Source organism: Aotus nancymaae, unplaced genomic scaffold (assembly GCF_030222135.1).
Source record: "Aotus nancymaae isolate 86718 unplaced genomic scaffold, 86718_ANA_hifiasm-v0.15.2.pri h1tg000008l, whole genome shotgun sequence".
Taxonomy (NCBI): domain Eukaryota; kingdom Metazoa; phylum Chordata; class Mammalia; order Primates; family Aotidae; genus Aotus; species Aotus nancymaae.
In genome coordinates this window covers 53,351,023-53,377,828 of record NW_026988419.1, presented here as the reverse complement: position 1 = coordinate 53,377,828, position 26,806 = coordinate 53,351,023, and the positions used below count along the sequence as shown (strand labels likewise).

Sequence of the window (26,806 nt, the reverse complement as noted above, 5' to 3'; positions counted from 1 at the left end):
CCTCACCAAGTCCACAGAAAAACTGACTTCCATGAAACCAGTCCATGGTCCTGAAAAACTTCCCCTTGAGTTCCTTCCACATGTATCACATTCATGCTGAATTAACGTTTATTTAATCAACCAATCAATCCAATTGGTTTACTGGATTATTATCACAAATATTTTCTAAATCTTACCTGTCTGAAGAACTGTTTCAGGATCAACCGATGGAAGAAAGTTTAAATCCACAGACCTGGAAAACACCAAAGGAGTAATTTTCAAAAGGTATATTTCTATCAGTGTAACTTTAAAAATTCCTTTAAATATATAAAATCAAAACAGGGCACAAAGATATGAAAATCTGAATCATAACCATTCTACCATGCTAACTTCTCTCAAGCATAAGGAAGCCCATTAGGGAAAAGTAAATACTAGTAGCCAGAGAAATGCCAAAGTAATAAATAATAAAATATACTACTTGGAAAAATAGTTTATTGTTGTTAATCATAATATGATTTCAAATATATCAAAGAAGTCCATTTAGTATTTATCCAATGAATATATGTTTCAAAATGAAGTTTGTCATATAGTAATCCAGAAATGTAACATTAAAAAATGCATGCAGCCATCCTCCAGTCAAAACTTTATTTACCTACAACAATCTTTGATAGCTGCGAATACTCTGTCTTACATTCCAGGGGTGTGTGTGTGTGTGTGTGTGTGTGTGTGTGTGTCCGTCCGTCCGTCCGTCTGTCCTAGCAGTTGTACTCTCTTCCCTATTTTAATCATACTTCTTGTGCAGCTGGACATCTGCCTTTATCTTTCTAAACACATACAGGAAAGAGAAGATAAAGGAAAGAAAGGGGAAAAGGACCTTGCTGCTGTAACTGACCAGTCTTGTACCAAATTTTTCAGTTTTTATCAATTGATCTAGGCCTTCAGGTCTTGTGTAGCTAGATGCTTCCTGAGAACTGACATAAAGAAGGTTGAAGAAAATAAAGAAGGTTGATAAAAATTTGCAAGAGGAGAGACTCTATTAACTGGGATCTGGGGTTTAAAAGAAACTAAGCAATAATGAGTTCCTTGAGGAGGAACTGGCAAATACAAGATATTGATATTTCATGTAGTTGTGCAAACCAGCACTTCCCAAAGTATTTCCCAAAACACTGAACAAGATATGTTTTAAAGAAGCAATTAAACAGGTTTCTTTGCTGCACTGCTTCTTCAGAACCTGAAATCTGCAATATTCACAGTCATTCTCAAAGAAGGAAATATAGTCAACAGCATTAAACTCTTTGACCACGGACTCATTTTCTATAGGCACCAACATGGGATGTCTTTCCTGAGGAATATAACTAAGAAACATCAAACTTACTCGGATGGACTATTCAGAAAGCAAGGAAGTCCAGCTAATTTTCATCAAGTAGCTTGTGATATTTTCAATTCCTAAGCCAAAGCACGTATGTGTGTGATATCTACAAACATACAATCACGTATTTATTTACATATGCCAAATTTTATAATTTTTTATATGGCATCCATAGGATAGGGACATTCCTAACTGCTTGTGGCGACTTTAATCAGATTTACATTCAAACCATTTGTGTTCACATTTTGACTTTGTTTTAATCAAGACTTTGTGTAAAAACTATGATCTTACACTTGAAAACTTTATTATGTGACTATATTTGGAATCATGGAATAACAATAAGCATTTAATCAAGGTTCCACTGTATCTTCAAGGTCGGATTCCAAGGAGAGAGATAGGATGACAGGGAAGAAGGATTCTTTCACATTGCCTAATGAAAAATTACTGTTCTAGTGACCAGTAATAATCAAGTGGCATGTATAGCTAATTTGCTTGCTAAAGTGCTTTTTACCTGAGGAGAAGGACTTGGCCTACTGACAGAAAAGTGAAAGCTGACAAGGTTGTCAAGTTCAAGGGAAATCTGTTAACATGATAAATCTAGGTAGTTACATTCAGATAATACAACTCAACTATTACTTCATCTCATGTCATAAAGCACTAAATTCCCCAAGTCTAATTCATGAATATCACATATTTTACAAGGACAGAAAAAGTTCTACAAGCTAGACATTTAAGTGCTAATGTAGTCAAATAAGGTTATAATAATTGTATTTCAAACTGCAACTTTTTTCATATTCTTAACCAGCAAAGAAGATAACTCTAAAAAGGTAGAAAATTGTTTCATTTGAAAATAAAAAATACATTATAAATTTAAAAATTGCTTTTGTGAAAAAACTTTGGTTCACACCAGCATGTTTTACATGTAAAGCAAATTCTCATGAATATTGTATGTCAATTTTGATTGAATGAAGACTTGTTTATTGTAGTTCTTTTAGCTTACATATTTCCTTCTTTGAGAATGACTGTGAATATTGCAGATTTCAGGTTCTGAAGAAGCAGTGTAGCATTAACTACAGAGGTATCTTGTACCAGATTAATTATAGTTTTGCAAGGATATAATTGTATACCAGTAGTCACCTACCTTTCTTTCTCTTGATTTCCTTTATCACTTCCATTGTTAATCAAAGCAAGTTCATCTAACAATGATGTAGATTCCTTTGTAAACTTCTCAAAAACCTACAATATGAGTTTTATTAACATACTAAGAACAGTCTTAAAAATTAATTATGTAATAAGGACTGTCAGTTAAGAGCAATGGAATTGGCCAGCTAGGATTTGTTTTCCTTCCCCAGTAGTCAGTGCAATTCTACAACCAGAGCACAACAATGTATGCAAGAGAAGACAAAACTGTTTCCTAAAGCAATGAATAGTTTCATGGATAAAGAATTTTTAAAATTTAAATACATCAATAAATTATCTTCATTCTCCATTCAGATAAATGTTTGAGAAACATTTGTATGATAACAGTTGTAACTACATAAATGTAATTCAGAACTTTCTAAGTCTCTGTAACAGTTACAGAACATTTCTTTACATTATTCTATCACCGACACATGTTGGTTTCATAAAATAGTTGTTATATACATGCATATAGAATTAAAAATTAGTTAAAATTTTTATGATTTCTTCAAATATTTCTGAAAAGGAATTTGGGAAGTCTGTTTAAACATAAGTAATAAAGTGGACAATCACTTGTCTGATATCACTTTTTAAATATGGTGGAAATAGGCTGGGTGCGTTGGCTCAGGTCTGTAATCCCAGTATTTTGCAAGGCCGAGGTAGAGGGGTTGCTTGAGCCCAGGAGTTCATGACCAGTCTGGGCAACATAGAGACTCCATCTCTACAAAAAATAAAGCCTTTGTCAGTCAGGCATGGTGACATGCACTTGCAGTCCCAACTACTTGAGAGGCTGAGGTGGAAGGATTGCTTGAGCCCAGGAGTTCAAGGTTGCAGTGCACTGTGATCACGCCACTGCATTTCAGCCTGGGTGAGACAGCAAGAACCTGTCTCTAAATAAATAAATTGGGTGGAAACAGAATTAGTGATCCATTCAGAGATAAACAAAAGTTCACTACTCTCCAATAAAATTAGCATTTAATGTAAAATGAGTTAATACGACATTTGTTCTTTCAGTAGTTCAATAAAAAAAATCAAATTACAGAGTAGCAGATATCAGAAGTCTAGACTGCCGAAGATGGTATATTTTCACAAATGAAAATGCTTAATCTGTCAAACTGCTCTTCAAGTTGATAACTCAAATAAAGGTTTAAATACCCTGTGAAAATGGTATAGCAACTAGATCCCCTCAAAAAATTATGCTACTGTTATTCTACTTAAAATAGTTACAACTTCTACTAATGCTACTAATGACAGAACAGTAATAGCTAATACTTATATAGTGCTACTATATCATGCTTGGTGCTGTTCTAAATGCTTTATATGTATATTCATTTCACTTTACCCATAATCACACAAAGGTAGGTACTATGATTTTCACTATATTACAAATGTGGAAATCTAGCCAAGGCAAGATTAAACACATTGCTGAATACACCTAGCAACTGGCATCAGGATTCCAATCAAGTAATTCTGACTTCATAGTATTTGTCTATTATGCTATAATGTGGTATGCACATAAATTCTCCATTTTTGTAAAAAGAAAAATATATTTTAATAGAATAAATTGATAAAGTTATCAAAATATATCTTATTTATATGCAGTAACATTTTATCTCATTGAATATACCAACCAGCCTCTTATTTAACCAGTCCATGTGATCATAGGTAAGACTCCCACCAAAATCTTCTGTTAATTGGCATGGTTCTATATAACGAGTCAATTTGTTGGCAGACACTAAAATAACCTGTAAAAAGGGAAAAAGAAAAAAAAATTTAGTAACCCACTATTAAAGTCCATGAAAGTAATGAGTAGGTAAAATTAGGTTAAAATATGCAATACTGTTTCCAACATGATGACACATTATCATTTACTTAATACAATATTTAAAATCAATTCAGTAAGTTATAGATGCCTGATAAAAAATAATTCATCAAAACCTTTTTCTAATACCACATTTTTAATACAACAGGTACCATTAGCTCAGATGAAATATTTTCAAAAATATTTTATCAATATTTCGTTGAAAAAAAAATCAATTCCTTAATACAATTATGTAATAAAGAATTTTCACATCATCTTAAAATTAGCAAAGGACACTAAAATGATAAGCCCAAGGAAGAGTAAATCTAGCAATTAAAAAGTTATCCATTTTAATGTTTTTCTAATGTTTCTTTGATTACATATGAACAAAACAAGTCCTCCAGTTGTAGAGTATAATTCACACTAATTTATGCCAATATTTAATTTTTAGTAAAAATCAGGAGATCTGAGTATTTATAAACTTGAAATGTAAATATTAAAATGCTAATCTTTTAACTTTAAACTTAACAAGATTTCAAATACAAATTAAGTACCTAAGAGACCACTGCAGAATTAAATAAAATTTCAGTGAAGATACACATGAATATGAAAGAAAATACATCTATGGAAGAAAGATACTCAAACAGTAGTGTTAATACTAAATGATATATGGAAATGTGAATTTATCAAAAGTAACTTGATAAGAAAAATAATGTGTCTGGCTGGAAAGAGCATCATTCCCACCCTAACAATAATAAAAGCCAGACAATCTCCAAGAGTATAACTTTTTTTTGGAACTCTTAAGAAAGTTGAGGTTACAGGGAAACCAACTAGTTTGAAGTTGAAGAGAAGGCAGGCACCACAGAGAGAATGGTGAAAGGGGAAACTACTGAGCGCATGTGTGAAATTTTTTGGAACTCTTATGTATCTTGATTATGGCAAAGATTATGTGACTATATGTGTATGTCGAATCTCATAAAACTATATATATTTCAAGGTATGAATTTTACTTCATGTAAATTATACCTCATAAAACTAACTTAAATTTTTTTTTAAACTTAAGAGGACTTGTGGAAGAACTTAGAAAAAGAAAGAGACAAAGAAAACATTTAGAAACAGACACAATATGTAAAACAAGGTACACCCATACTGTATATGAAGTTATAACATAAACAAAAAATAAGGAGAAATTACCAAGACTGCTTTGCTGAAAGATGGAAAATTTCATTCTCAGGAAGATACCAAAAACACTGCATGAAAAACTCATAGAACTATGAACTCTATCAAATTTGAGTGTCCAACAAATTGCTATTTTTAACAACACATTAAATGGAAATTAGTAGTCTTAAATATTTATATGAGGAAACAAAGCCTAGTGAATAATGAGGTAAGCGATCCATCTAAGAAGTTAGAAGGAAAAGAATAAGTCCAAAGAAAATAGAAGAAGAGGTGAAAAATCAGAAATAAATACAAATTAAGATATTACAGGGGCTCAAAAAAGCCAAAACTTATTTCTTTCATTAGAAAAGACTAATGAAATCAACAAACTTCTGATATGATGAAGCAAGAAAAACAAAGTACAAATAAATAATGGTAACAATGTAAAGGAGAATACAATTCCACTGATAGCAATGGTCTAAAAGATATTAAGGATACAGAACAATTTTGTGCCAATAACTACAAACTTAGAAGAACAGACATATTCATACTAAAAAGCCTGATTTATCAAAACTGACATAAGAAAAAAAAAAAAACAGAACACCTACAACCAATGTAGTGGAACGTTAGATTCTTTACATTTTCAGTAACTGTGCTGATAGTGACAGTTTTAGTACTGCCATCCTGCGATAACTTGATGAGGAACAAAGCCAATGAGCAAACTGGGATATTATAATTCTGCCATCCCTAACATCCTTAAGGAAATGGGATTTTCGGCAAGGGAGAAAGGAAGATGTGGGAGGGAGAAAGCATCCTTATGGTGCTCATTTTAAATTGGAAGTATCAGTTTAAAGTCCACAATGTATTTCATCTTAAATGAACACACAGACACACTCTCTCTCTCTCTCTCACACACACACACACACACACACTCACATGTATGTGTATTTTCTAGTTTTGGGAGGTTTGGAAATAATGACCAATTTCGTAGAAATGTATACTCCTAGCATCCAGATTGTGATCTGCGAGTACCATTTTTCATAAAAAAGAATCAGGTTTTGTTAAAATAGCATTAGTTAAAATAATAACAATAATAATTTTAAAATAAAATAAAAGGAATCAGGGCTTCTTGGAGAAATGGAGAAATACACATGATGAGTGAGCTTGGACCATCTTACCCAGAGATTGAAAAAGCTATCAAAGACTGCTATGGTTGTGACAAAAGGACCTGAAAAGGTTTCCACTGGCCAAAGATGTGAAGTTATACATCAATAATAACAATAAATGCTACAAAGTGAAACATTAAATATGTTTAAATCAATGAGTGCATACTGATATAAAAGAAATAATCACCATTGAACTAAGCTAGAGAACACACTATAATGAAAATCAGACTGGGCACGGTGGCTCATGCCTGTAATCCCAGCACTTTGGGAGACAGAGGCAAGAGGATTACTTGAAACTGGGAGTTTAACACCAGCCTGTGCAATGTAAGAAAACCCAATCTCTACCACCTCCCCGCCCCGGTGCCAACAAAAAACAAACAAACAAAGAAAACCCAAACAGCTGTGTACTTGTAATCCCAGACACTCAGGAAGCTGAAGCAGGAGGACCTCTTGATTCCAGGAGTTAGGCTACAGGGAGCTATCATTGCATCACTGCACTCCAGCTTGGGCGACAGAGAACCCCACGAAAGAAAGGAAGGAACGGGTGGAAAGGAAGGGAGGAAGGGACAAAGGGAGGAAGGGACAAAGGGAGGGAGGGAGGGGAAACCAGCAAATAAAGAGAAACAAGCTTTTATTTTACCTTTCATATACAAACTGTATTACTGGATAGAGAAATAATAAGTTTATCATTATAAAATTATTCCAGCTAGTAAATGAAGAAGGAATAATATAACTAGATCACCATTTTACAGATTTTAATGAACTAAGAGATCTAGACACTGAACATCACAAAAAAGACAACAATTACAAGTCTCATGATCAAGGAACACATCACTACCCATGAAGAGCCTTAGAAAAAGAAAAATTAACTCTAAATCTAATCATTGTCTAAATCCAACTATCAATTTATAAAAACATAGAGGTTCAAGAAGACGGAAGAACACGTAAATTATACCACAGGGATACCTGCTGAACTATACAGACTACTGGAAACTGTATAGGGCTAACAGTCTGGTCTCTTCAAAGAAAAAAAAAACTTACACAAAATCAGCAATTCGTATTACTGATTTCTAGCTCACTGCAGCCTCTGCCTCCCAGGTTCAAGCGATTCTCCTGTCCTGTCTCCTGGGACTATAGGTGCATGCCACCATGCTAAGCTCATTTTTTTTTCTTTTTTGTATTTTTAGTAGAGATGGGGTTTTACTATGTTGGTCAGGCTGGTCTCAAATTCCTGACCTCAAGTGATTCTCCCGCCTTGGCCTCCTAAAGTGCTAGGATTACAAGCGTGAGCCACCGTGCCCAAGCCACAACTCCTTTTTGGGATCCACAAAGAGGCGTTTGCACTAGGGAGATTAAACACAATCAGATCCCAGAGAAGAACTTTTCTTTTCTCCAAAAATGTCAAGCAATATATTAACTAGATATATAACTATATATACTAAGAATGAAACCAAGTAACATATATATATTCTATGAGGAAATAAATTACTTGTTAAGCTGAGCATGAATTCACATCTGAAAAGATAAAATCCCAGAGCACCCTCCCCCGAAAATGCAGGCCAGACATGATGGCTCATGTTTGTAATCCCAACACTTTGGGCAACCAACGTAAGAGGATTGCTTGAGCCCAGGATTTCAAGACTGCAGTGAGCTACGACCGTGCCACTGCACTCAAGTCTGGGGAACAGAGTGAAACTCTGTCTCAAAGAAAAGAAAAAGAAAATACAAAACATAAAGATGGTCTTTTTGCTTCTCAATTGAATCTTATTTAACATAATATTCTACTTAAATACTGGAGTGCCACTGCACCTTTACTCTTGGATTGAAGCGATCCTCCCACTGCAACTTATCGAGTAACTCGCACTATAGGTGTGCACCACCATGCCTAGATAATTTTTCTATTTTTTGTCCTAGGCTCAAGCAATACTGCCATCTCAGCCTCCCAAAGAGTTGGGGTTACAGGTGTGAGCCATTGCGCCTGGCCTTAAATAACATATTATACCAAGATAAAAATGTAAGACCAATTTTAATTTTTCCCACCTAACAAATGACATTAAGGATCTTCAGTTAATTTAGAAATAGTTATGTAAAATACAATGAATTATCATAAATCATTTATAAAGTTACCTTTCATGTTGAATTTTAAGATTACATATATATCACAATCAAAATGGTATTATGCTTTCAAAAATAGAGAGGAAAAGCTATTTTCATGACCTGATATTTGAAATTTTAACTTTTATACTTTTAAAAAAACTAGCTGGCTTGTTTCTGTAGTTTTCATTTTTTTTTTTTTTTTTGAGACAGAGTTTCACTCTTGTTACCCAGGCTGGAGTGCAAAGGCGTGATCTCGGCTCACTGCAACCTCCGCCTCCTGGGTTCAGGCAATTCTCCTGCCTCAGCCTCCTGAGTAGCTGGGATTACAGGCATGCGCCACCATGCCCAGCTAATTTTTTGTATTTTTAGTAGAGACGGGGTTTCACCATGTTGACCAGGATGGTCTCGATCTCTTGACCTCATGATCCATCCGCCTCAGCCTCCCAAAGTGCTGGGATTACAGCCATGAGCCACCGCGCCCGGCCCCTTCATTTCTTTTTAAACAACTATATGTGAGAAAAGGTTTGCAGTCCTGGACCTAACTCTTTGAATGTGTAAAGTCTTTTATTCTCCAAAAATGAAGAACCAAATTTGATTTCATCATATTGTATACTATCTATTGTACCGTACTAATGACATCTTGATATGCTACATAACAAATTTGATGAAATTGGTACAATTTATACATTTGGTAATAATTGTCTTGAGGCAAATTTATAGGATTATCATCCTTATTCTTCTTAAGTTGTTGTATATCAATTAGCAGTGACTCTTACAGTTCGTTATTCACCATTGGTTTATTTGAAATTGTTTAATAGAGGAAACCACCAAATTGATTATGATTTCCAGCTGAGTGATAAATCTGAGCAACGACAAATCTCTCAAACCAGTCAACTAATAAATATATGAAAGTTTTCAAATTAATACATTTTAAGTAAAAAATACTTGTATTTTTAAAAAGACGGTATTGAAAATATGATTCCTCCATTAAGGATATAAATCCTCTAGAACAATTTAGAAAATGATGTAGGAAAATGCTAAATAATGTTGTTCTTGCTGGGAATACAAAGTTTAAAGAGAGATTGATAGTTAGTTTGATACTAAAATATCAAACTTCAAGAAGTAGCTTATATTATCTTACAGTGATCAATGCAATATGTCACTGATGTCCAAAATCAAGTTTCACAAAATATCCTTCTATAGAAAATACAATTCATTTATCAGAAAAACTACCTAAATCTCGGAAACAGGCAAAAATTATTACTGGGTGTTCTTTCATGCAGTGGTGGGATTGTATCTTCAGCTGACTCTCTATAGACTGATCAATAGGTATTAACCTCTGTAGGAGTAGAAGTTAACTTGCAGATTCTGTCTAGAAGAAAGGTAAGTAATTGTCTAACGAGATTGGTACATTTCTGTCCAGTGGAATAAGAGATAACCTCAAAGTTTACAACTTATGGATCTATAGAACAATAATTAGTTTTGTATCTAATCTGGCTGGCAATCTTATCTTCCTATAAAAACCATGAATTTCTCAAATGCTCTTTGAACTACAGCTTACAAATTATTGGTAACCTTATTATCAATTAATTGAATAATGTATTTGACTTATGCTCATTTTATATTTGCATGAGAGTCATGATTTCACCTCAAGGAAAATGACACTTTAACAAATGCTTAATCAATTTAAGAATATGAAGTGGATCGAATTCTGACTTTCATTAATTATTTTCAAATAGCCATCTCCATAAACATTCTAATATGTATGCATACCATTAAATTTATGAAGAAAAAGGTTACTGGTTGCGTTCAAAGTAGCTGACATTTTACTAAGTAGAAATCTAAATTTCAAATGTATCCTCACACTATCAAAGAAATCTGAAATCTAATAATCAGCATAAAGGGAACAAGAATTAAAAAGAAATACAAAAAAGAAGGAAAAAAAAAGGATTATTACCCTGCACAAGCATTTCAAACTTTTGCCAAGTCTGTTGAAAGGCAATAAAAAACAAGAATTCTTTAAAATAATAAAGCCTTACATAAATATTACTTCCCCCATTCATTTTATATATGTTAGAGAAGTCAAGACAAGACAAATTAAATAACTAAACCACAATACTGTATTAACTAGCACATACCACGGTTCAACAAGTTTGAAGAGAAAGGTATTTACCATATGGTCTTTAATAAAACATTTGTGCAGGTTTTCTTTAGTCTCAAATTTAACTCATAAAAAGACTAAAAATTTGTTTCTCCTTTACTCTCATTCTTCCTTCTGTGACTATAATACTTATCCTTTCCTAATAAAACATTCCCCAAGAACTTACCACTGAAACTTTCACTTTGTAGGCACTGACTGAGATGTTTTATTGTTATTTCACTTTTGCTAAGAATGTGTGTGCAAGATCCAGAATGAAAATCTGCCTTTGTATGTATTTCTGCACTTAGTGAAGGTTTGCATGTGTCTATATGTTCATACACATGCTATTTTGATATGTATGTCTGCTTGTATCTGTTTGTTGAATATTTTTCTCACTCAAGAAAAATACTATTTTTAAAGACATAACACACTTTAGAAAAAGAGATTACATTTACCTCAAAGCCAAGTCTATCCTTTTCTTTCCAAAAACAAAAATGTGTTACTTTCTTATCCCAGAATTCATCTGGCTTTACCACACAAACAAGGGACACCTCAGCTGGAACAACATTCTATAAAATACAGAAAAATAATTATAAATTACACATGTAAAATGAATAATTTACTAAACTTATAAATTACCAGTCAAGATTAAGCTACACAAGAGACTTTTGGAAAAGAATTAAAATAATAGAAAAGAAATTCTCTAAACTTCAAAACATACATGTCAATAAAGAAGTATTTGAAAGACAAGCTGATTTAGAAAACACTTCAAATGAACAATGCAGCATAACTGTACACGTGAATCACTTTTTGTTTTATTGTATCTCTTACAGTTTATACTAAACTGTAAGTGTTAACTTTTAGTTGAGAAATTATTAAATTTGTTTTTTCTACGATATAAAAAATTTTTTCTAACACAATCATCTTGGAGAATTTCTTCAAAAGATGTAAAATCAAATTTCTCACCAAAGTAAGTTTTTTATCAGTCATTATACAATGAGGCCAATATTTTACATGATTATTAACTTGAAGAGGAGGACAAAGAGCTAATCTTTGACAAATACAATTTCACATTTACTAGATATGGTTATTTATACTACCTAATGAATTGAAATGAACACTTATTGAATTAATATATTTCACATATATTTTATCAAGTCCCACAGAGTCTAACTTTAAAATGTATCTTAAATCCAACAAGTTCTACTGCCTGCATTGTTAACATCCCGAACTATCCAGCTTTCTGAAATATCATTGTAACAGGCCTCCTTGCTGGACTTTTTCTTGCACTCTGAATGAAATTCAAACCTCTTACTAAGACCTACAAGGCCCTCCAAGCTCAGGCCCCTGTTGGCCTTTCAGATCTCATTTTAACACCTTCCCCTCCTAGCTCACTCCTCCACAACAGCCATGCTAACCTCACTGTTCCTGCAATATGAAAAGTCTGTTCCACTTCAGGTCTTTGTCAATGCTACTTTCTCTAACGGGAATGTCCATTGCCCTATACCTAGGAGTGCTCCCTCAGTTTATTTAAGATTCTGTTCAAATACTCTCTCTTCAGAGAGGCCTTCCCTGTCCACCCTATCTATAGTGGCATCATCTGATTCAGTCTCTTTTACTGCTGTATTTTTCTTCATAGCATTTACCAGCATGGGCTGTTACATTACTTACTTTAATTTGCTTAACTGCTTATTGTTTTAACTCTTCAAGTAGATTATAAGCTTCCCAAAGGCAGGTACCTTATCTATACTGTCATCCCTCTATTTCCAGTGTTTATGACAAAATATCTGAAATATATAATAGAATACATGCTATAAATATTTGTTGAATAAGTGAATCCTCATTAACAAGTGGATCTCATTCTCTTAATTTTACAGAAGACTAATTTGAGCTTCAAAGAAATAAAGTCACTTGTCTAAGATAACAAGAGTTGAAAAGTCACTGAGCTGAACAGAAACTACCTCTATCTAACTCTAAAGTTCTACTACACTATTTCATATGCTCTGAACCTGGGTCAACACGTTCTTTCCGAAAGGTCCAGATTATTAAGTATTTTAAGCTTTGCAGGCCATAATGTCTCTGTTGCCACTACTCAGTTCTATCAGGATAGCAGGAAAGCAGCCACACACAATATACAAATGAATAGGCATAGCTGAGTTCCAATAAAACTTTATAAACTCAAGAGCCCAACCTCTGTTCTAACCATAAATGGCAGCACTGAATAATTATGATAATTACTATTACTACTATTCAGAGAAAAATAGAAAACCTTTAGAGGTAAACATGCACACATCATAAATCTAGCATCTACTGAAACAACTGAATTATGACTAAGGTAAGTAAAATAATTCAATGGTATCAAAACTTTTATCAGAGGGGCTGGGAAATATAAGACAGAATTGAGCTTTATTCATATATTACCTTGTAGAAGATAATTATTTCAAAATCATTGAATATGAAAGCTATGAGAAACAAGAGAAACCAAGCCCCTTATTTTAGAGAATACTAGTTACTGTGGGGTCCCAAACAACTGATCCCAGTATCTTCCGAGATGAAAGCAATGAATGACTTCATATGTAGAAACTGTCTGACTAGAAGTAAAGAGGCCATTGCAACTTCTGAAAATGTTAACTATTAATAAATCCAAAAGTTGTTAAAATACCTATCAGAAAAGAAATCGCAAGAGGGGATTAAATCATCCATTGATTGTTCTTCAAAACTGCCATTGATCAAAGTCCAGTTCAAACAGCAAGTCCCAAACAGCTCATCTGTGACACAGTTGAATGACAGGATGAAAGGAAGAACACAAGGTCATAATTAATGGATTTCTTACCTAATAGTTATTTTAACAACTTTCACAGAGAAGAGTTAATTCTCAAGGTTTGAAATATAAAAGTGCTGGAAACACTATTTTTGTTTTCAAAGAAAAAGTTATTTTAGGACACCAATTTGTGTTCCCTTAAAAACTAATTCTCCAGAGGATATGTCCTTTCTAACACAAAGAGTGATTCTAGCCTGTAATCTCAGTGATTTGGAAGGCTGAAGGAGAAGGATCACCTGAGATCAGGAGTTTGAGACCAGCTGGAGCAATACAGTCTCTACAAAATAAAAAAAACTTAGCCAGGTGTGGTGGTGCTCACCTCCAGTCTCAACTACTCAGGAGGCTGAGGGAGGAGGACTGCCTGAGCCAAGGAATTGGAGGCTGCAGCGAGCCATGCTACTGCACTCCAGGCTGAGTGACAAAGTCAGTTCCCAACTAAAAAAAAGGGGGTTGGGTAGGGGTTCTAATGATGAAAAGTTTAAGCTAAACATTTAAGAAGAATGAGGCAATTGGGTAGAAAATTCAGAGACCACCTCAGATGCATGCCACTGGTAAATATACACTTTAAAATGGATAAAGTCAAGGCCTGGGGCTTACTTAACGTCTATGCTAAGCTCCAATTTTAAGTTATTTAAAATCCTTGAGCCTCCTGACCTTCTCTGTAAGGTTGTAAGGCCAAAATTAAATGAGATCATTTATATACCAAGCTTAGCACAGTACCAGAACCATAATAAGCACTAAAACTAGAACTACAACCTAAAATTATCACTTTGTTCCTATCCCTTGAATCCCTTTTTCCCAATTAACCTAAATAAACGATAAAACATTAAGAACCATTCTCCTTCGCTATAACTTAAATTTTAAAATTATATTCCTTTCCACAGAACCCTAAAGCAGCTACAAATTATTTGTCAAATTCATTTAAAATTCTTGATCTTTCTTTCACTATCACTAATACCCACTTAAGTGAATGATCCCATGTTAGTGCCAACTTACGGTTTCCCTAAACTGGCCTGCCATCAACTACTCTCATTGTACTCACTTCATTTTTGAGCTATATGTAAGTCAAGAGTCTCTGTGAGGAAGGCCCTCTTTACTTTCTTTAATTTAAATTGGATAATTCAAATTTTACCTCGCTAGAAGCTCTCAAAAGTCATTGAGCTGAAGAGAAACCACCTCTGTCTGACTCTAAAGTTCTACTACACTGTTTCATATACTCTGAACCTGGGGTCAATACATTCTTTCCGAAAGGTCCAGATAATAAGTATTTTAAGCTTTGCAGGCCACAATGTCTGTTGCCATGGAAGGCCAGGTACATGAGAGCAACCTGCCCCCTACATCACTCAAATGTTTTATTTTTCCTTTTCAAATCATATCTTCAACACCCTTAAAATAAATCAACAAATGTCTACTGGGTGCCTACTACATGCCAGGGATAACAGAAACATTCTGTGAGAAACATGAGGAAATATAAAACACAAGACTGGCATCGGATCTCAATAAGTTTGTAATCATAGATGTCTATTAAATGTTCATTTGTGAGGGGATGAAGTCCCTGAGGACACAGCTGTTAAGTAAGTTTCTTCTGGGCTATAAATAAATAATAAGATCATCATGAATCCTGATGCTTTATGTAGGAAATAAGGGACTAGAAGAGAAAAACATGCCAGAATCACCTGAGAAGTTTCTTCGAACTAGACCTACCCAATCCTACCACTTACCTATAGTTTCAGATTGGGGTGCAGGAGGGAGAATGTAACAGACACTGGAGCATGTAAAAGCTCCCAGGTAAGTCTCATAATTTCAGTGCTCACACTTTTAAAATCACTGGCCTCCTTTTTTAAATTACTTAAACATGACATATTATTTTCATTTACAAGCCTATTAGAATAGAGTTGAGATTTATTTAACTGCTTAAATTCAAACCTAAGGAGTTGAATTTGAACAATCCAATAGTGGCAAGTGCATTTTCAGAACTCAGTCACTGCTAGGAAGCCAGGCATACTTCAGTAAATTAAATACATTTGCCATTTTAACCAGGATCTGTTGCTGTAAAATAAAAACCACTTCCTGATAGACAAAACCAAAATTACCTGTAGCATTACAACTACTGTTTTCACCACATTCCACTGTGATTTTCTGCCATCCACAATGACGGTAAATCCTCTAGCCTTACACTTCTCACTGAAACAAAACAAAATTACAAAGCATTAAAACAAGCTCCAGATTTTGTTCTTCATAATTCTAAATAAAGAAAGTTTAAAAGTTAATTGCATATGGAGTAGAATTAATCTCATTTGGTTTAGTTTAAATTGTCAATAAATAAAATTCTTCAGAGTATCCTTTCCTTTTCTCAAGCAATTTATTTTTCTCATTTTAGGAAGTGTTCACAATTTACAAACTACGGTGGCAAGAAAACTATTCTAAAAGCATAAAAGCCAACGTCTTAAAAGTGAGGAAATCAAAGCAACATTCAAACAATACTACTAGCCTCTCAATTTCTTCATCGGTAAAATGGGATCACAGTAAAGTAAGTCATTAATTGCCAAGGGTGTTATATATTTCTTGTCTCGCCTTCCTGCCAGAAGTTTAAGATTTGTGAAGAGATAGTTCAAAATAGATAAAAAATAAAGTTATTAATAAACCACAATAATGGGCTTCTTAGTACTCTTCTGGAGAAACTTAACGAGATGAGGTAGAACTTGCTGATTAAAAAGCCTGAACAGACCATGTCTAACCCACTTCTGCTCTCACTTTTGCATTCTCAGTCACTTGACCAGCAGAATATTATCTTCAGTGTAGGAAAATGTGTTGCTCCTATATTATATTGAGTGATTCAAGCATTAACAAAACACTTCCCAGAAGACTAACCTAATAAAACACAACTGCTTCTGGAGGAAAAAATTCCATTCTCAAGGCCAAAACTACGTACGCATTGTTATTGTTATTATGACTGTGTTTTATTTACCAACTTAATGTAAGGATCTCAAATGCCCTCCTTCCAATACAGAAAATGGAACTACAACTTTGCTTATCAGAGCAAGATTTTGGTAGTGAAACCTGTCCCCATCCAAACTTTTCCCAATTATATACTTTATAGGAAAAATAAACAGTAGACCTTTTCCTGGGATTTAAATCTACCAGTAGTTCAGGGGACTTTACTAGTCCTTCTCTTCTCCCTCCAAGCATGCACACTAGTTCCAAGAAGGTTCCTGGAGAAGTCATGTCCTGTTCCAATGATGATATTGCTAAAAGTTTAGAATGGGAACAGGCAAGGACAGAAGCTGAGCTTCCAAAGTAAACAAACAAGTATTCAAAAGGTAAGGCAAAGTGACACATATGTTCACACAAAAACCTGCATGTAAATATTCATAGCAGAATAATTCATAATAGCTAAAGAGTAAAAACAATCCAAATGTCCATGAACTGAAGAACAGAAAAACATAACATAGTATAACCAAACCATGAGACATTATTCAGCCATAAAAAAAGAATGAAGTACTGACAGATGCTACAACATGGCTAAACCTTGAAAACATTACGGTAAGTAAAGGAAGCCAGACACAAAAGGACATACTTTGTATTATTCCATTTACCTGAAACGTCCAGAATAGGCAAATCCAGAGACAGAAAGCAGATTCGTGGTTGACAAGCGTTAGGAGGGGAGAATGGAGAGTGACTGCCAACGGGAACAAGGTTTATTTTGGGCTGATAAAAATGCTCTGGTATTAGATAGCATAATGGATGCACAACCTGTGAATACTAAAAATCACCAGATTGTATACTTTAAAAGGATGATTTTTATGATATGTAGATTATAGCTCAATAAAACATTTTAAGTACTCTATTTTTTTTTTTTTTTGAGACAGAGTCTCTCTCTGTTGCCAGGTGCCAGGCTGGAGTGCAGTGGCGCAATCTCGGCTCACTGCAACCTCCGCCTCCTGGGTTCAAGCAATTCTCCTGCCTCAGCCTCCCAAGTAGCTGTGACTACAAGCGCATGCCACCACGTCCAGCTAATTTTTGTATTTTTAGTAGACACGGGGTTTCACCATGTTGGCCAGGATGGTCTCAATCTCTTGACCTCATGATCTGCCTGCCTCGGCCTCCCAAAGTGTTGGGATTACAGGCATGAGCCACCACATCTGGCTGACTCCATCTCCATCTTTTTAAAAATAAAAGACTTGTGGAAAAAAAGCAAACCTTTCATCTAATTACTATCTGTGGGGTCAAGTAACGAGGAGATTCCTGGAATTCTCCACCAACAAGACATCTAAGAAGACTGCAATGACTTAGGAGAGGATATAAGCCCAAAAGAGATCAGCTAGGCAGGGTAGCTGGCTGTTGAGTGGTCTGGAGAAGCGGCAACAATGCAGAGATTCTACCAACGCCTTTTGCAAGTTTGCAGGAAGGAGAGCTAAGACACAGCTATCCAGGAGAGGGCCCATCAAGAGAAGTGTGCCATTCTCATAACGTGGTACTTTCTCAACATTGGCACCTGTATCCCTGAGTTAAAGGTTACACAGCCATTTTATTAAATATATTTTATACAAGCAGTATATTTATATTTCAAAGTATACTATAAATTAAGCTGTACATTAATACTAAGAAAGTAATGAAGCTTGCAAATACCATCTGTAGTGATCTTAAAGGAATAAAATACTCTAAATTTATCTTTCAGAGTACTTAGAAACACGCTTAACCCTGTCATTTTCTCACATTTTACTAAGATAGATAATGAAAATACACAGAATCCAAAGATAACTATTTCAAAGTTGCCAGACCAAGTGGCTTTTCAAGTACTTGAAAGGAAATAGTTTTGTTTTTTACTTCATCCCTGTAAGTGGAATGATGGCTTAAACTGCTTTTAACAACATAGTTAATTTAGAAGCATGTTATACACTTTATATAGGGCCTGTTGTAGGACCTGAAGTGCCATTAATAATAAATTCCTATACCCACTGTTAGCAGGTTTATAACTATATTTTAAGAACAGTAATAAAAAAAAAATCTAAGACCTAGTCTCCTAGTTCCTCGTCCGGCTAAGCCTTTCAACGGTGATGTAACTGAGTTAAAATAGCTATACAGAGATGAGGCTGTCTAAACAGTCCACTAACTTTTGACATAGAAGAGAATGTTAGTGAATTTCCTGGGACCAACATCCTGCAGCTCTTGACTCATTTCTTCGATTACAACTAAAGGCTTCTTCTCTTCCACTCATAGAGCTCTGCTGATACTCACATAATGGCACTAATTTTATTTATGCTTTTTTTATAATTACTTGTTTATAATTCATCTTCATTAGACAATATGCTTCCAAAAAGCAAGAATGTTATCTTACAAATGTCTTGGCAGCTTCTAGCACTATACTGTAAATATGGAGGGCCTTTAATAATGTTAGATAACTCACATCACATCACATCACTCCTCAGTCAGACATGACAATGGCTTTCCATCTCATTCAGAACTGAAGCCCTTACAACGGCCTACGTGGTCTTCCATGACCTGACTGCTGACTCTGACTGCCCTCCCAGCACTGTGTTCCTCTCTCAAACTGCTCCAGCCACACTAGCCTCCTTGATGTTCTCAAAACACGTTAAGCCTGCTCCTGCCTCAGGGCCTTTGCACTTAATGCTCACTGTCTTCAATGATCTTTGATTAGATTCTGCAGGGTCTGTCCCTGCTTTTAATCATCTCTGGTAAGATATCATCTTATTTTGTAAAGTATCACCACTCTATCACTCTGCTGACTCTTTTCACGCTTTGTTTTCATAGCACTCATGAATATCCAAAATACTGTATACTCAGTGTCTGAAACACAGAACAAACTTAGGGCCAACCTGTGTAGAAGAGTCAAGAAATGCCTCCATTCTCAACTGAGCTAGGTTACCCATTTAAAACAGCTATATATCACACCTTGACCCTGTGACCATTAAAAATAAGCACAAAGTCTAAGAAATGGAGCTATTTCTTTTTATTTTTGCATACATTTTTAAAAGTTATATTTAAAACGTTAAGATAGTCATTACACAAAAAAATCAATTTCGGACATCTCCTATTAGGAAGAGGCTACATTAGCTAGCTATACTGCTGGAGATGTCTGCAGTTCACAGCTGGAAGGAGTTAAATATTAACAGCTGGATACTGGGAGACAAAAGCAGGACACACAAGAATGTAGACATACTAGAAATGAAAAAAACCTTTCTAGACACATGCTGGGCCTGATCTGGCAGGGTAATTTAAAAACATTCCTAGGACAAAAAGAGAGGTGAAACATGGGAGATAACGTGATAAAAAATAATGTTAGTTTTAGATTTTCTAAGTGGTGGACATATGGGTGTTAACTGTATAATTCCTTAATCTATTTTGTATATATGAGCATTTTAATAAAATGTTGGGAGGGTTACATTTTAAAAACACTTCTGAGTGATGGAAATTCTGAATGAAAAACATTGGTTTTAAGATCACACATCTAGTTAGCTGCTCTCTAGCACCACAATGGAAAGATCAAAAACACCTTAGCTCTCTAAGAAAATGGCAAGTACTGATAAAAAGCTGACAGCCACGTTTGTTAATGCCAAAATTATGGGAGGCTGATCCAAGAAAGCAGAAGGATAGAGTTTTCATGAATATTTGAGAAGCCCAAACTTTGGCAAAACAATCAAGAAAACGAAGTATCCAGGTATCTATTTTGCTTTGCTAGAATAAGTTCTTTCATCTTGCTTCAACTTATACCTTCTCTGCTAGTTGGCAGGTACGTGCAGATATGCAGAAACTGATTCATCATTTATACTGAAGGAACATCATACATATATTTGTATGACAAAGAGAGAGAAAATTTAAATAATATAGACTATTTTGCCTGCCACTGTACTTCCTGCTCGTCTATGCCAGGGTGAACATGAGCCTGGAGTTGTGAATGAATCTGCTGGTCCTTTAGCCTGCCTCAGTTACCCAGTGCCTCTGACAGGGAGAGCGCCCTGTTGAATTGAATGTGATCCCAGTATACACAAACATGCATTTTCTTAAAACAAACCTAATCACAAGCCAACTATGACTTATGGAATTCAGTATGAATAACACGCTCCAATGTTGAAGGAAAACCTAACATGTTCATGGAAAGATAACACAGTCTCTGATCCACCCTCAGGCATTTTTCAAGAGTAACTCTGACAATTAGTAATTTTTGCTTTTCATCTGAACCTCAGATCTGGACTTCACATGAGATGCAACTACACTGAACTCTATTCATTTGAAGTACAAAAAGGCTCTGAATTGGTGTCAGGAATTGTAGATGCTCATTCCAGCTCTGTGACTCACTGGTTGTGTGATCTTGGGCAAGTAACCATTACCTCTGAGTTTCAATTTCCTCAACTACAAAATAAGGCAGTTGGTTCAGTTGGTACTTTACATATTTAACCTTCTATGAATCCATCTATGAATAATCTTTTCATAATTTGTAAGCTATAAGTCTGGCTAGTCATGGTTACCTAAAAAGCAGTTTGGTATCTTAATGGTGAACAGGTTAGCAATCCACAGCTCAGGGGATTAGCAAGATTATTCAATACTAATGCACTGACTACAGGTTCTGATAATTTTCACCCCCAGAAAATGAAAAAATTGAAAATGTTCACATGAAGACCTCTATTTCCACAATATTAAAAAAATAAACAGCAACAGAAACATTAAATTATAGAACACTATTGGATGCAGGTGTGATTAAAATCAGTTGTTTTAACCCCATACTCTGAGAGGTGGTTTAAATGGAAAAAAGCTAGTATGTCAATAAAATGCAAATATAAAAAAAACCTATGAAGAACTGTTTACTCTAAAATGTTTAAAATTCACTAGCAAGAACTTAAGAGCAGTATATGAGATAGTCTTCTTCCTTTTTCTACCTCTACACTGTACAAACACACACACACAGATACCTGCCCTCATTCACATGCTTAATTGCTGCGGTTTACAAATCTGCTTGTACATTAGAAATACACAGGAAGCTTAAAAGACTTCTTACAAATTCTTATAAGCAGGCTTCCCAAGAACAAATGGATCAGAGTCTCTGGAAGTGAATCCCCCGACATTAGAATTTTGAAAATAATTTTCAGATGACTAACATGCAGTCACAGTTGTACCCAGTACCAATTATGAGAGAAGCAGATGGGGAGGAAGTTTTATTTCTGTTGTCGAAATGATGGGTAGGCTCAGGAAAATAAAGAGGTTTAAGTTTTGTCTCCTCTGAAGAAATGTGAAAATTAAAATTCAAGGACCTTGGATTAAAATATAAACAAACATTTTTTACATTTTTTAAAACAAAAATTAACTCCTAATAGTCTTGGATTAAAATATAAACAAACATTTTTTACATTTTTAAAACAAAAATTAACTCCTAATAGTCTTTATTCCCTCAATACATTAAAACCTGCAGACATATTTATATCAATATAATGAAATAACTTACCTGAATAAAGATGCCTTCTACTGATTAAATTCTCTAATTTTTCTAAAGTTACATGATATAGATGCTTAGTTACTGTGTTCCTAAAAAGTTGACAATACATACATTTTGGAAATCTGTATATCATTAAATTTATCGAGAGCATAAATAAGCATTTTATCTGCAATGATGTTATAAGTCATTGAGTTTAGAATCTATAATTATAATTTCACTATGAATAAAAGCAGATAAGATAGCAAAGTATACTTCAACAATAGAAGGAATCATGAGCAACTAAGTGAAAACATACTGAGGTTTAAGAAAAGACACCTTTAGAGTCACCTTGGAATGCTGAGTAGGTAGTCTAAGGTGACACTCAGCTCATCCATATTTGTCTGCTCAAGGCATAATGGAATTGTCAAAATGAGGCCACTCCGTCTGTCCTTTCCTCCTATTAAAAAAAGATTTCAATTTAACATGTAATACATATTAAGGCATAATCTGAATAATATATATTTGAATCCAATCTTACTAAAACAATGATAAGTTTAATACATAATTTGGAAAATATCTAATGGCTACTTATAGACTGTAAATGTTTATGATAATATAGGAGAATTATAGAAAATTTAGAAAAAAATAAAAGGAAAAAAATTCACCCATGAAATCTTCACCCAAACACAGTAAATATCACTTTATTTAAATTTCTTCCATTTAGTGTGCTTCTTAATGTAATCAATTCATTAAACACCTCTTGTGTGCCCAGCACAATAAGTATTTGCAAGTAAAATAAAATAAATTTCCAATCAACCTAGGAAGAAAAGATTTAAGTCATAAGAAATGTGACAGTTTGTTATGTTGTATAAGATATATTATAAAATATTATAAAAAGGGATTTAGAAAATGATTAAGAGCTGCAGTAAATGTGAAAATTTTCATTAAAAAGTTAAGACTTCATAAAAATGGAGTTGGGCATACTGGCGTGCCTATAGGCCCAAGACTCAGGGGGAGGGGAGGGGAGGGGAGGGGTTAGGGGGAGGGAAGAAGGAAAGGGAAAAGGGAAAAGGGAAGGAAGAAAAAGAAAAGAAAGAAAAGAAAAAGAAAAGAAAGAAAGAAAAATGGGCAGAATTTGTAAGCCAAGTAAAAGGAGTATTCTGTGATGGGGAATGATCTGAGTTAACTCACAAAGGTCAGACAGGCATATACTGTTCATAAGACAATAAAGATAAATCCTTGCCCAGCTGAGAAGAATGCATGGGACCTGGATATTGAAGCCTCAAATCAAGACAGTAGAGTACAGTTACACTTCATGTACATTCAAGTCCCCTTCAGTGTGCCGTGTTAATAATGTAACTTTTAAATACTTTTATTCCCCCATTGTGTCTTTGAAAGTTTCCTACATGTTTTATTTTCATGTTGAAGCCCATCTTCTGACCAAACTGACATTTGAGGTCATTTTAGAATCTTAAAAAGCAGCAAATACTGAAAGAAACAATTCCATATGATCAATAGACATCTATCACTAAAAACTGAAAGGTGTGAAGAAAAAGACTCATATTAGTGACACAAATGCAATTCATAACCTATGAACTTCTGTCCTCCATTAGGTCAACCATTACTGCTATCCAACCATTTTGTTTAATGTCAACAAATATTCATTGGAGATGATTCAACTTACTAATCAATCAATGACTTCAATTGCATATTTTTTGTTCAGAATATGTTTCATTTTTTAAAAAAAAAAAGAAATGGATTAACACAAGTGGTTTTCAAACTGCATCCCCTGAATGACTGTTGGTTTGGAAAGATTTTCTCTACTACTAAAAACGCTTGAAAATCACTGGCTTAAATAATCGATGGTCACGAGAGGAAGTTAATAGGAATAGGCTAAGAAGTCTTTCATTTATTCCTCAAAATTGCTAAGCTTTATCCACGCATTAACCCAAGCCCAAAAAGAGGCTCACACCTGGACCATGGCACCATGACTCACTGAAGAATTGTTTTTAGAGATAAATTTAACTCTATTCCCTCAGCTTTCATTCAGGGACAATAAAACAATCACCAGTGTAAAAGTACAAGAGGGTGAAAGCCAACAGGAAAAAGACTTTCAAGACAGTTATGGTCAAAAGAGTGAAATGCTACATGGAGACAAGTGTCACAAGATGCAAAAATGTCATGGTAAAGATTATAAGAGAATAATAATGTTCACTATTAAAAGAGTGTGAGAACACAGGCATTTTCATACACCATTGGGAAAAACAGAAATTGAAACAATCTTCTTGGAGTTTCAATCTACAAAATCTAACACAAATTTAAATGCGTATTCTTTTTATACCACTTCTACTTATAAAAAGGTATACTGCTAAACTAGTACAAAATACACAAAGCTTTCTAGGTATAAAATAAAAAAAAAAGAAAAAATGCACAAAGCTACAAATAAAAAAAGAATATTTACAACATCATCATTCATATCAGAAAAGAATGGAGAACACATATATATCAAACAATGAGGGAAGAAGTATTAAGAAAGAAGAAAACATTAACTAAGAAAACAATAATATTAGTGGAATTCAATTATTTTGTCATTTATAATATATATTAGGAAAACATGTCAATTTACACAGAGACACGATATACTTTGAAAAAAGGACATTAGTATTATCAAGGCAATTAGGAAGAGACATAAAAGAGAATAACACAGAGAAAGCAAGATAATACAGTCCGAATGACTATGAATTGGCAATGCTATGGTATCTATGCTAAAGTATGTAGAAATTTACTCAAAGATCCAAACTCCAGAAGATCACTACACCCAATGTACCATACCACTGCTCCCACTCAGACTAACGAAACCAAGAGTTTAAAATGATAAACAAGATCAACAGACTCAATAGACTACTAGCTAGATTAACAAAGGAAAAAAACAGAGGAGATCCAAATAAGGACAATTAGAAATGACCAAGGTGACATTACAAGTGATCCCACAGAAATACGAAAGACTTCTGTGCACAGAAACTAGAAACCCTAGAGAAATGGACAAATTCCTAGAAACACAGACCCTCCCAAGATTGAATCATAAAGAAATTAAAGCCCTCAACAGCCCAATATTGAGTTATAAAACTGAACTGGTCATTTAAAAAATCTACCAACCAAAAAAAGCCCTGACCCAGATGGATTCACAGCCAAATACTAGCAGACACACAGAGAAGAGATGGTACCAACCCTATTGAAATTATTCCAAAAAATTAAAGAGGAGGGATCCCTTCTTGTGTGAAGCCAGCATCATCCTGACACCAAAACCTGGTGAAGTCACAACAACAAAAAAGAAAACTAAAGGCTAATATCCCTGATGAACAGAGATGTAAAAATCCTCAAGGAAATACTAGCAAATGGAATCTGGCAGCACATCAAAAAGTGAATTCACCACATTTAAGTAAGATTTATTCCTGGGATGCAAGACTGGTTCAACATGCACAAATCAATATAAGTGATTCACCACATAAAGAGAATTAAAAACAAAAACCATATGATCATCTCAATAGATGCAGAAAAAGCCTTCCATAAAATCCAACATCCTTTCATGATAAAAACCCTTAAGAACCTATGCACTGAAAAAACACAGCTCAAAATAATAACAGTTATCTATAGACAAACCCACAGACAACATCATGCTGAACAGGCAAATGCTAGAAGTATTCCCCTTAAGAACTGGAACAAAACAAGGATACCTACTCTCACTACTTGTATTCAATATAGTACTAGAAGTCCTAGCAAGAGCTATCAGGCAAGAAAAAGAAATAAAAGGCAAAAAAATAGAAAACAAAGGAGTCAAATTATCTCTCTTTGCTGACTTTATGTTTCCATAACTAGAAAACCCTAAAGCCTCCACCAAAAGGCTTCTAGAACTGATAAATGGCGGTAGTAAAATTTCAGGGTAAAAAAAATCAATATGCAAAAATAAGTTGCATTTCTAAACACCAATGACACTCAAGCTGAGAGCCAAATAAAAAACATATCCCCATTTATAACAGCCATAAAAAATACCTAAAAAATACACCTAAGCAAGGAGATGAAGTATATCTACAAGGAAAGCTATAATACACTGCTGATAGAAATAATAGAAGACATAAAGTAATGAAAAAACATTCCATTGTCATGGATTAAAAGAGTCAACATTGTTAAAATGGCCACACTACTCAAAGCAATCTACAATTTTAATGCTTTTCCTATCAAACTACCAATGTCAATTTTCACAGAATAGAAAAAACTATTCAAAAGTTCATATGGAGCCAAAAAAGAGCCTAAATAGCCAAAGCAATTCTAAGCAAAAAGAACAAACCCAGAGGTATTACATTGCCTGACTTCAAACTAAACTATAAGGCTACAGTAAACAAAACAGCATGACACTGGTACAGAAACAGACACATGGACCAATGGAACAGAATAGAGAGAATCCAGAAATAAAGTCACACACCTATAGCCATCTGATCTTCAAAAAAACATGCAACGGGGAAATAACTCCCTATTCAATAAATGGAGCTGGGATAACTTGCTAACTATGTGCAAAAGAATAAAACTGGACCATACCTTTCACCATACACAAAAATTAACTCAAGATTAATTAAAGACTTAAACATAAAACCTAAAACTATAAAAATCCTA

The 26,806-nt window shown here is 34.4% G+C and overlaps 1 protein-coding gene across 1 annotated transcript in view; it reads right to left on the bottom strand.

The window, feature by feature from the left end:
* SESTD1 (SEC14 and spectrin domain containing 1) overlaps positions 1-26,806 on the bottom strand; it is a 150,988-nt gene that overhangs the window by 63,910 nt on the left and 60,272 nt on the right. The window contains exons 3-8 of the mRNA XM_021668950.2: positions 22,487-22,595; positions 15,804-15,894; positions 11,345-11,458; positions 4,159-4,272; positions 2,490-2,584; positions 177-232 (exon numbers count right to left, since the gene is read on the bottom strand). Of these exons, the coding sequence (XP_021524625.2) occupies positions 177-232; positions 2,490-2,584; positions 4,159-4,272; positions 11,345-11,458; positions 15,804-15,894; positions 22,487-22,595 (579 nt within the window). The remainder of the gene's footprint in view (positions 1-176; positions 233-2,489; positions 2,585-4,158; positions 4,273-11,344; positions 11,459-15,803; positions 15,895-22,486; positions 22,596-26,806) is intronic.